At 35.1% G+C, this 12,895-nt stretch overlaps 1 protein-coding gene across 2 annotated transcripts in view; it reads right to left on the minus strand.

Annotated features, from left to right (window-relative positions):
* The window catches only part of LOC136037794 (patched domain-containing protein 3-like), a 130,317-nt gene that overhangs the window by 89,000 nt on the left and 28,422 nt on the right, over positions 1 to 12,895 (minus strand). For both annotated transcript variants that reach the window (XM_065720627.1, XM_065720628.1), the window contains exon 4: positions 2,907 to 3,341. In XM_065720627.1, the coding sequence (XP_065576699.1) occupies positions 2,907 to 3,341 (435 nt within the window). The remainder of the gene's footprint in view (positions 1 to 2,906; positions 3,342 to 12,895) is intronic.

The raw sequence follows: 12,895 nt of genomic DNA on the forward strand, positions 1-12,895 counted from the left end.
TAACTACGTACTAACAAAAGAAAATTTGGCGTGAATAAATTTGAACAGGCAATCTTTTTAGGCGTTTTCTTTCTTTTTCCAGTCTATTGAGTTAAAGTTAGTTATGACAAATGTTTTTCTTTTCTCTCTTTTTAACTGAGGAGCTTTACTAAAACGGAGTCAGTTACGGAGAAGCACCCTGAGCCTTAGCTATTCTACTTTTACCATCTTCACTGCTCCCACCGTCTTTACTAATAATACTACCAAGGTAAGTGAAGCTGCCCACCTGATCAATCTTTTCGTTACTCAGCGTCACGTCTTCATCTTCAGTTATTCCTAGCCTTAGTGACTTGGTCTTCTTAATATTAATTTTCAAAACTATTCAAGCACCCTGAACTCACAAAACCTCTAAAAGTTCATTTATTTTGCTCATACTTTCATCTAGGATGCTCAGATCATCAGCATAATCTATGTCCAGGAGAGTTTTTCCTCCCCATTTGATTCCGGGGTTTCCCATCGCCTTTCCTGTACTCTTTAAAACAAATTCCATCAAAATGATCCACATAAAGGGGGATAGAACACAATCCTGCTCAAATCCTGATTTTATACAAAACCAGCTGCAAACCTCATTTCATAACTTAGCTGTAGCAGTATTATTCTCGTACATACCATTAATCACTTTAATGTATTTGTCTTGAATATCATACAAGGATAATACCTTCACTAAAGCTCTTCTATCAACAGAATCGAATGCTTCTTCATAACATATAAAACTGAGGACCAAAGGTGTTTGCTAAATCAAACACTTCTCAATTATTAACCTATGAGTGTAAACTTGGTCGACACATCCTCTACCTTTTCTAAAACGGCACTGTTCGTCTCTTAAAACTTTGTCTATAGCATCTCTCAGTCTAAAAAGTATCATATTACTAAGTAATTTGGTACCTACAGAGACCAGGCTAATGCCTCAATAATTACGACACTCACTCTTATCACCTTTTTTTATACAGCGGTTCAATTGAGGTTTTCCTAAAATTGTTAGGTACTCCTCTTTGTTAAAAAATCATATTCATAATCTTCAGCAACTTATTTCTAGCCTCAGAGCCACCATATTTAAGAAACTCATTTAACACACTATCAGCACCTGGAGCCTTATTACTTTTTAATCCTTTTAGTACTGTCACTAATTCTTCCTCACAAAGTAAATTTTCCTGCACATCCAAAGTATCACAAACTTTTCATTTTCCTCTATATCTTTTCCTGCAACTCTATCTCGGTTTAGCACATTCACAAAATGTTCCGCCCATCTCTCGTTAACTCTTTCCTTATAACTAATTATGTTCCCGTTCCTATCTTTAGCTGGGACAAGTCCCGATTGGCTACTCCCTCTCAATTAACATAAAACCTGTCCTTACAACCTCTTTCCACTTCGTTTGGAGATTACCTATTTTCCGTTTGGTCCTGGATGAATTGCTTATATATATATATATATATATATATATATATATATATATATATATATATATATATATATATATATATATATATATATATATATACATATATATATATATATATATATATATATATATATATATATATATATATATATATATATATATATATATATATATATATATATATATCAAGCATGCCCGAAGAAAATAACACTGTTCAATGACAGAAAAAAAAACACGTATGTAACATATGTAACATTTTCCAAAAGAGCGTCCAAACTTGACACATTTCTGTAAAAAAAAGTTATCTTAGAAATAAAAACTCCCTGTTTTTATACTTTACATTTGATCGTTTTTTCTATATTTTATTCTATTTTTTCTCAAAACCTAAAGCTAAACTGAAATTTTTTGATAAGACTCGAAGTAAAGGGTTGGACCTTCCTGAATATTTGGAAATGATACTAAAAATAGTTTTTATGTAAATTAATGTAAAAAACTGTACAAATTGAACCAAAACATGGATTATTTCTAAGAAACTTCAACAAAACAGTCATCTTAGAAACAGAATAAAAAACATGTTTGATCACATGTTGTATCGATTATTGTGGTCTTGACAAACGGTTTGTGGTAACGAACTGTTACCACATGGTAACGTTACCAAAAACTGTAAGTAAGGAGCGGCTCGGTCTAATAGTGACAGAACCTGTAAGAACGGAATTTTGATAACAATAGATACAATAAAAGAATGGAGTTTTTACGCTGATTCCGACTATATAATGTTCGTTAATTTTAATGTTATCAATCAAAAAGGCTTAAGAGTAAGGGGTTGAATTTCTTGTGAATTTCAATATTTGAATATGACATTAAATATGTTCTTATGAAATATAATGTGCCAGTCTGTCAACTTGTCTTTGGGCCATGGTAGGGCATTTCAATAAACTTTTTTCGCCCCATGCGCATTGACACCCCCCCCCCCTGTGTCTCAAAACGAATTAATAGATAACAACTTAAATTGTAACCCTGTTACAATTTTTCCAACCATAACAATTTAACAACTATAAGAAGTTACAGATAACAGCTTTTTTATGGAGAGGGATGTTTCAGAAAATATTTTCTATGGAGATAGGGGGTTGATTCAGAGGCTTACTGAGGATCTCATTCCAGAGGGTGTTAAATTTTTTTATCGAGGGGGGCTGAACTACAAGTGTCAGTTTTTCCACTAAAATGTAGTTTTTTTCTAAATAATAAATATATGGTGATTCAAATATTATGAATTATTATCAGAATTAGTGTTAGGACTACTAAGCACCTGAAAATTAACCTAAAAAAGCACACGAGTTCGATCAAATATAGAATAGATTTTCAATTATCGTTCTTTTTTTCTTTACCCCGTGCCTTTGATATTTCCACTGCGTCTCTGAACAAATTAATAGATAAAAAGTATAAATGGATAAATATTAACAGTCTTACCTTTCATTCACTTTTTGGTCAACCATCATCAGAATTTGTCTTTCACTTAAATCACTAAAATCCACATTTTCATCCCAAACTTCTAAAATACTTCGGGTTAAACATTTATCTGGCATGGCTAATAAATCCAAAAGCTCTTCAGTTCGATCACCTAACAAAGAGCTGGAATTATTTTCTGAGTTTTTATCCTCAAAAACTCCCGTAAAATCGATATCTTCAAGATCAAAGTCGAAAGGGTCATTATCGATTGACACTTGAGTCGAATCTAATGTTTCGAAGTCATAAGGCAACACTTCAGTCAGATTGGCTATATCACCGTATATTACTTCCATGTCTGAGAATACACCATCAAACAGTCCATCAGTACTTAAATCGAATTCATCAACATCACGGCGCTTGCGATGGTGTAGTAATTCTTTCAGTTTAGCACCCGGTCTATAAAAGAAGAAAAGGTTAACTTGAAAAACATAATTTAGTAAGATAATAACTTTTTTTTTTAATTTTACTTTAATATATCAGCAAGGGCGTATTCAGAATTTTTGTAACGTTGGAGGGGTACAATAAAACTTGAAAAATGTATGATGGAAGAGAGGATAACGTCTGTCCCCTTTTCCTTTGATTTGAGAAGAATAATTTTCATTGTTATGACAAAAACTTGTTATTTTCCTTTTTTTTTTCAATTTTTTTTACAATTAGCTATGTTTATTATATATATAAGACGCCAAAAGACGTAGATGCGAAATCGAAGTTCGCACAAAAACCCAAATTTACGACGCTACGGCCAAATCAGTGCATTTACAGAACGAAAACTTGGGCCATAAAAGCTAATGGTGGTGAGGTACTTGAGTTTTAGACTACTGTTGCCTTCGAAGCATCTTATAATCCATCCCTTATTAAGATGATTTCCCATGAGATAAGGAGGCGAGGCTTTCAAAAGTACATCATAGTAAACAAAATGTTGGAGCGCCGGTCCACCTAGTTTGAGCGGGTATACCCAAGACCTAACGAATATTTTACGAAGATATTTTTAGCGTTCATACCACTGCCCCTTAAGAAGAGGAACCTTGGTGGTCATGGGTACCACCTGCGAGGGGATAGGGCCTGATGCTACCTAGGAAAAAGAAAGACATCTAAATTGAAAGAGGAAAATCTTAAAAAAGCCCGTTTCACTTAAGTTCTAGTGGTAAAACACCACAGGTAGCAATTACCCTCCCTCCAGCACATAGAAATTTTCTGGTGGTGCTCATTTTGGTGGCCAGAACAATATATAGCCAACCGTGATCGAGGATGACCTGGAGGCTCTGAGGCGCTTTAAATGGAAGAATACGGAACTCTTTGTGGCTACAGATTGCCACCCTCATAACCAAGGATAAATCCACATTGCTGGGAACAGTCTGTCGACTTCTAAGGACCGGTAAGAGCTGATAGAGTGCGTGTCCTACTGCACAAAAATAAACAGAAAGTTGAAAAAAGTCCTTAGCTAAAAAAAGGACCGCAAATATAAGGACCCGGAAACTTAAATAGCTGTTTTATATGGCTGTTTAAATAGGGCTGGTTGACAAATCTGAGCTGGATTGTTTATCTTCTTGACTACTTCTACTACTACTACACTACTTCCATTACTACTGCAACTAATAACAACTCACTGCAGTAACAGGCTGCCTAAGGCTAACACAGTTACAGAAGCTCCTCCTCCATCAAAATTTCTTCAAAGCCTACCTCTTTAAAACCTCCGTAGAATTTCTAATATCCCCTAAATGCATCCTTACTACCTCCTTCCCACCCATTCAGGGATAACCTGTTTTCCGTATGACCCTTGGTGAATATCTGAAAAGGAAAATATTTGGTAATATGTCATCATTCATCTGTATCTTTTTTCTCATATATTAGTGTATTTTGCTTCTTCTTCGGTTAAATGTTTATTTCTAAGGATGGCCGTTATATCGGTGTTGTCACTTTATTCCGCATATCAAATAAATCTCTTTTTTAATACAGAAATAAATTATAGAATTTTTCATTGAAAACCATTTCAAAGAATTTTAAAAGTCTTAACAAAAAGCGTAATACTAAGGCCACATTAGTATTTTTTGCTAGTGATTTCTGTGGGGTAGGTTGCCGCATTAGCATGATTCGTTTTACAATTTTTCAGCTACTGATATTCCAGTTGCGTCTGCTTTAAATGATTACAATCTTGTAAAATAGGCTAGAGCGAATAGCCTGCCTAAAAATCTCCTTTGATGGAACCTTACTGTCATTGTTCTAACTAATAAAACCTAATTAGAGCTTAGTACTATCCCGCTGTGGTGCAACAGCTCAAAGCTTTTGTTGACACTTTTATTTCAGCAACTTAATTCTAAGTTCCCATAGTTCCCATAAGTTCCCATAAGTTCCCATAAGTTCCCAATGGGAGTTTAATACTCCCATTGAGGACATTACAATCAAGATAAAAATACCCCTTAGTAGGGAACCGCCTTAGGTCTAAGACTTTCTAAGATTTTACTTCTGGTTGTTTCAAACTATTGTAGTTTTTAGGGCAGCAACATATTTTAGTCAGTGTTACCCCGTTGAACCGTGAAAAGAAATAATCAAAACTAATTAGTAAAATTTGACAATTCTTCTCATCCGCGAAAATTCAACCACTAACAATATATTAATTGCCAAAGATAATTACACCATTCAATGAAACCTACACCTCCTCAAACTGTTTTGCGCCATGATTTTTAGTCTATTTTTGGCTAATTTTTCACCCATGTTTCTTTGTTTCTTTGTCACCCATGTATACTAACAAAAGAGTATTTTAAGTGACTCCTATTCTTTGTAATTTAACTTGTAAAAAAACATACGAAAGTATAAAGTACTACATAATGCTATATATGCGACATGTAAAAACAAAGAAATAATGTAAAAATAAAACAAAGATCAATAACGTTCCTCAAAAAGAGATAAACTAGTGATGAATCTCACTTGCCAAAAAAATTAATCAATGAAATATTTTGATTGGATCTTAAATTAATATGGAATAAAAATGCAATAACAAGTAGGCTAACATTTTGGATTAAGAGAAGCGATGCTGTATCGTAGATTTCTTGTTCAGGGGGGGGGTATTTTTATATTAGGGGAGGGTTTACAGACACAAAATTTACAAACCACATAGAAATATCTTTTTATGCATTTTTGTTACTTTATACGAGTCGGACAAAATTTCAGGGGGGAGAGAGTCAAGCCTGGCACCCCCTCCACCTGAAAATAGCCTTGAAGAGAAGCATGAAAAGGAAATAATAATCTGAATGTGACGCATAATAAAGTAACGTCAATTTTTGCGTAAGAGAACCTCTGGTTGAACTCCAAGATTAGTTAGTATATTATAGAAATATATCTTCGGGTGAGGTTAAAGGAAAAAGATATAGGCGCACATAATTCCGTTGATAGTGAAAGTTTGGTTAAAAACAAAAAACTGCTTAAAATGGTATTGACCTTCTGCTGAGACATCTTTTTAAAGTAAAGAATGCAGCCACATCAGGATATATATGTATCCATATTGGAACAAAAAAAAACCCTTTTACCAATGTCATCTGGCGAAAAAATCAGCAACGAAATGAGTTGATTCCATTTCAATTAAAATGGAATAAGAATAGAGTACTTACGTGTTATAGCGACCACACCAAAGAAGTGAAGTTAGGTTAATCCTAATGAAATAGATCAAAATATGACGGAAATATAATACTTTATTTAACAAATTGGAAAAATGGAAAGCAGGCCGCCCAGAACGCATTATGTTAAATACCTAACCTAACCAGCCCTATATATTAAAAATTTGATTAAAATTTATCTGCATAGAAGTGTATTTCACTGAGACTAAGCTAATTATCTCCGAATGCAGACAGAGAAACCGGTTTTACTCAGATCAAGAACTTAAGCATGGTCACCATAATACATAAGCACCAAAAATAAAATAAAGAGTATCGTTTTTACTAAGACAATCATCGCTGAGAGTTTTGTTTTTTAATCAAATACAAATAAAAATCCAATCATTTCGATTTCATATTTGGAATCCTTTATCACTAAAAGAAACTAGGAAAGCAAAAGAAGGAAAGGGGAAAAAAACAGCAAGGAAAGGAAAAAAGTGAAAAAGGAAAGAAAATATATTTAGCAGAAAACACATAGTGCAAAATCATAAGTGACCCTCCTATGACTCTCCAAAATCATGGGTAAAAAACCCTCCAACACTGCTGTAGCAGAGAACCATGTACTTTCCATGTATCATTATTTTTTCTAACCCCCTCGTGGGGAAGAGGCGATTGTATAAACTTGTGAATTAATAATACCCAAGTAAACTTGGGTGTTCTTCGGTTAGAAAATGAAAACTCTAGTGCCTTTTTCAAGGATCAACAGTGAAGGGGAATAAACAACCCACTCTCGTGCCCTTTTTGCTACCTAGTACCCACATAGCCCCCTAAAAGGTCTGAACCAGAATTTTAGATAACTATTTCATTCAGAATATTCGAAAAAACTAATAAATATGCCCCCTGGAAATACCTAGCTCTTACAGCCAACGGGCAATGGCCGTGAGCTACATATATTACCCACTGTTTGAAGATAGGTTTATATTGGGAAAAGGGGGCACGAATGATGTTTCATTTTGTGTGACTTGCTTGAAACCTTTAGGGATTGTTCTTTGAGCAGAGAGGATAAAAAAAAAATGGGAAGGGGAAAGGCTAATAGGGGGCCACAGAAATGATCATGAAACTTTGCTGCCGTATGTCTTAAGCCAAAGGGCCGAAATATAAAAAAATTAATTTTTGCATAAAAAAAATTGGCCCCAAAAGAAAGCCATGAAATATTATTTTTCAGATCGGATTGAAACTAAGGAAACCCAGTGTAGAAGCAAAGGTAGGAGATACTGGTTTTTCAGAAAACAGGGCCGAAAGACCTTAAAAAAAATTTCAATAGCTTGAAATTTACCGTCTCAAACCCCTGGCTCAAGAAAATCGGTAAAAAAGAAATCAGGCCATGGGCTCCTCAAAATAGAACCCAAAACAGCCAAAAAATATTCTAACCGGCTCAAAAATTATGTATTTAAGTGCTTCAAATGTTCGAATAATAAGAAAACGAAAAAAACTGACTTCCCCTTAAAAAGCCGCAAGCTACTAGGCCAAGAAAATCCTCGTGCGCAAAATTATTTAGGCTGGGGGTATGGGCCCCCAAATGCTTTTGCGAGAAAAGCTTTTTTTTAAAAGTGGTTTCAAAATTATAGCTTATAACTCTCGGTTTAAGGGAATCTCAATAAGTTTAGAAATGTAACTGACAAAACATCGGCTTGACTGATCATGGAGCTCTGAAAAGGGCCAGCAATTTTTTAATGAACAACTTGAAATGTAAAACTTTCATGTCCATGGCAATGTGAACCCTAATGCAGAAAAAAATTAGTCCGGGGGCGTTGGCCTCACCTTAAAATTGTGGTCCAAAAAAAGAGCCAAAGATTCTTTTCGTTGGGTTTAAAAATTCCAAGGATCATTGCCTGGAAGAGGGACGAAAAATTTCTTTGGCAGGGGATGGGTATTATGGAAACTCTTAGATGGACAAAAAATGTTTTCCAAAGCGTGCCTCCCAGTAAATTACGGGTTAAAAGGGGTATATTTTCTTCCGACTGGTTTGAGATTTTTGAAGATTGTTTCCTAAACTGAGAGGACGAAAAATTTTACTTTGGAAGGGGGGGGGGAGGATAGCTGAGTAATCTGAGAAATGTCTAAAGAGAAATTAATAGAAAAAAACCTAGTTCTAACTATTTTTATTATTTGTTCCATTATTCTATTCCAAAATTGCCAAAGTATATAATATTCTGTCATTGGTTTTCGGCAAAAAATGACCGCGAATTTTTGCAGAATCTAATCCTTTTTTCTATCTTTATGGCACTCTTTACGCCAACCTCATTTCCAGCCCTTACATTAGATGCGATATTTAAAGCGGCGAAATGTTACAGAACATTTTCCCGAAAGTGGAAAGCCTCAAAAGGATCCTTTAATTTTTGTAGAGCCCAAAACAGCCAAAAAATTTCTAAACGGCTCAAAAATTATATTTTAAGCGCTTCAAATGTTCGAAAAATAAGAAAACGAAAAAAACTGACTTCCCCTTAAAAAGCCGCAAGCTACTAGGCCAAGAAAATCCTCGCGCGCAAAATGATTTAGGCTGGGTGCATGGGCCCCAAACGCTGGGGGGAGAAAAGCTTTTTTTAAAGTGGCTTGAAAATTATAACCTATAATTCTCGTTTAAGGGAGCCTCAATTAGTATAAAAATACAACTCACAAAAACATTGGTTTGCCTGAGCATAGAGCTCTGAAAAGGGCCAGCAATTTTTTGATGAACAACTTGAAACGTAAAAATTTTATGTCCATGGCCATGTGAGCCCTAATGTAGAAAAAATTTAGTTTTGGGGCATTGGTCTCCCCTTAAAATTGTGGTCCAAAAAAGAGCCAAAGGTTTTTTTCGTTGGGTTTAAAAATTCCAAGAATCATTGCCTGGAAGAGGGATGAAAAATTTCTTTGGTAGGGGATGGGTGTAAGAGAAACTCTTAAATGGACAAAAAATTGTTTTCCAGAGCGTGCCTCCCAGTAAATTACCGGTTAAAAAGGGTAGATTTTCATCCGACTGGTATGAAATTTTCGAAGATTGTTTCCTAGACTGAGAGGACGACAAATTTTACTTTGGAGGGGGGGGGAAGGGTGTCTGACTAATCTGAGACATGTCTAAAGAGACATAAAGGAGAATAAAGCTCTAGCCTTAATATTTTTGCTATTTGTTCCATTATTCGATTCAAAAATTGCCCAAGTATATAATATTCTGTCGTTGGGTTTCTGCAAAAAATGACCGGAAATTTTGCAGAATCTGATCCTGTTTTCTATTTTTATGGCACTCTTTACACCAACCTCATTTCCAACTTTTCCATTAGATGTGGTATTTAAAGCAGCGAAATGTTACAAAACATTTTCCCGAGAGTGGAAAGCCTCACAAGGATCCTTTAGTTTTAATTTGTCTTTTTTCGATCCAGGTATTTTTCAAAATCTAAATATTCAATTGCCCTTTTAACTTGTCCCCCACCTAAGTGGTGACCCAAGAGGTAAATATAGAAAAAGGAAAAAAAATGACACAGTTCTGTGTTGGCTTCTAGGCTCCTAACGCAGCAATTTTTTTTTTTTGTTGGTGTTGCTTTCTTTTTAAAGATCAGTACAACTTAATTTCGAAGAACAGAAAATATCAAATATTTCTTCAGTTAAGAAAAGAAAATATAACACTTAAAAAAAAAAAAGATACGAAATTTCTCTTATAATGAAAGCCAAATAGAATAAGTAAAAATTGATAAATAAGTAGATTTGTCGTATTCTCTTTAATTGGCTAAACCATACACACTGCTTAGGAAAAATAGTAGCCTGCTCTAGTCCAAAACTGTAAAACCATAAATTATTTCACCTTAAAAAGCCATACCACGTGCTGGATGGCAGTTCGACTTCAACAAGCTCTTAGACATAGGTAAATCCCAATGGTTGACCTCCACTTATAGAATCTAATTTGCTCATCTTGAGAAGCCAATGATTATATAACACAAAGAATTAACCGAGCCTTAAACTCTTCGAGGATCCTTGCATTTAAGAACGTTCTATCCCCGATACTCTACGACTTTAATTCGTGCAGAGCCGCAAGAGACAGAAATCGTAAGACAAGGGAAAAGCAGCCTCAACAAGTTATTGGGCATGCCTGCCAGAGCAGTCAATCAGCTAATCTGGAGGAACAGGGAACCTCTTCCTCAAAGGTCAAGTAGCTCAAAGTGTTAACCAGCACGAGTCCCATTTTTTTGTCATATGATTGCTAAGCATCAATCTAGTTGCTGCATAAAGAAGCGTAACTGCCAACGTAACTGCCAGCGTAACTGCCAACGTAACTGCCAACGTAACTGCCAGCGTAACTGCCAACGTAACTGCCAACGTAACTGCCAACAGTAACCGCCAACAAGACATAAACTTCACTGACATTATTCTCCATGTGTCCCCCTCGATACCAATACTCGGACAAAAATTTGATTCACTTGCAGAGACCTAAAATGCAAATTCCTTCTTGTCTACAGTTGCAGAAATAAGCTACCAGGTAACCTCATGGATAATATTAGGGATTACATAATCGATCGTTACGATTCACTCAGGTATCACGTCCTTTTTACATCACCCACACTGTGAAGGGCAACCGTTCATTTCTGATTCATCACCACACCTGTTCCCATCTTCTGCCAACTTTTTTGCCAACAAGAATCAATTTAACCCATTTTTTGCTTTCGCTTCCCCAGGATTATCTAAGTATCTGTTTCGCCTGCCTCCGTTGAACGGGAAACAAACTGAATTCAAAGTATTAGATATCGAAATTCCAGTTGCTAGAAGAATGGCAAAACATAATTTCATTCATCTCCATTGTCATTTTTTGTATTGTTGTTCGTCATTTACATTGTTTTATTTAATTTGTTTTTTGTCTACTTTTTCTTTTATTATGCTCCGTTTCTTTTGTGTATTTTTTACGACGGATTCCCAAATATATAAATACCATTGTAACCCTTATCTAGAAGCAGTGACTTCCTCCTGGAAATTTTTGCGATAAGAAGGCCTTACATAGATGTGTCAAGTTCTTTAACGATTCCATGTGTGGCACAGAAATTCCCGCACATCCGAAAAGTGCGGCACTACAGACCGCATCGAAAGAAGCAGACTTGTTGATAGATTATTCGTGGTCTATTGCATTACAATATTTTGATGGTGTATTTTATTATTTTCTTTTCCTTCTGCGCTCCATATATTTTATTTTATTAATGGGCAAAAACCACTAGTAATAATAATAACCGATGGAATACCGATGTTATCGATATAACCGATGAGCATAGTTTTATAAGTAGCCTGCATATTGATTGCTTCCGTCGTTACATAAAAACCAGTTTTCTCAGCAGAATTTGATTTAACTAGAAAAATCAATGGTAAAGAGTGAAGGGCCGATGCAGAGTACAGATGCCAGGGAAAGTGAAATCAGGAACGCCCATCAAAGGTTAAGTACGGATAGTAGTCTGATAAAAAAATCACGTTTAAATAGAAAATGATCAGGTGAAACAAAAACGGCTTCAGACAGAAAGTCTAGTGAGGATTAAATACGTTGCCAAACTAATAATTACAAATATGGTGCTAAAGAGTATTTTATTCGCGGAAACTTATTTGGAAAAGTTGCTTTATGGGGAAAAGGGTTGTTGCCACCGCACGAAAAAAGCTTGTTACCACCTACTGGGTTTCCACGATCATAGAAAAGTTGTTGCAAACAAATATTGTTGAATTTCTCTCAAAAATTAAGAAAAGCTTCATTGAAACCTAACTCGATAAAAAATGGCTTCAGATAGAAATTTGTGGTGAAATTTAATTATGCTGCTAAAACAAAAATGATAGATATGGTGCTAAAGAGTATTTTATTTGCGGATACTTATTTAGAAAAGTTGCTTTATGTGGAAAAGGGGCGTTGCCAACACACGAAAAAAATTATTACCAAAAATATTTACCAACTAAAGAGTTCCCACGATCATAGCAAAATTGTTGCAAACAACTAATGCTGAATTTCTCTCAAAAATTTAGAAAGGCTTCATTGAAACCTAACTTGGTGAAAAATGGCTTCAGATAGAAAATATGGTGAACTTTAATTATGTTGCCAAAACAATAATGACAGATACGGAGCTAAAGAATATTTTATTCCTGGACACTTATTTGTAAAAGTTGCCTTATGTGGAAAAGGGGTGTTACTAACACACGAAAAAAACTTGTTGCCGAAAACGTTTACCAACTAAAGAGTTCCCACGATCATAGCAAAATTGTTGCTAACAATTATTGCTAAATTCCTCCAAAAAACTTAGAAAGGCTTCATTGAAACCTAACTTGATGAAAAATGGCTTCAGATAGAAAATATTGTGAACTTTAATT

Source organism: Artemia franciscana, chromosome 17 (genome assembly GCF_032884065.1).
Source record: "Artemia franciscana chromosome 17, ASM3288406v1, whole genome shotgun sequence".
NCBI lineage: Eukaryota > Metazoa > Arthropoda > Branchiopoda > Anostraca > Artemiidae > Artemia > Artemia franciscana.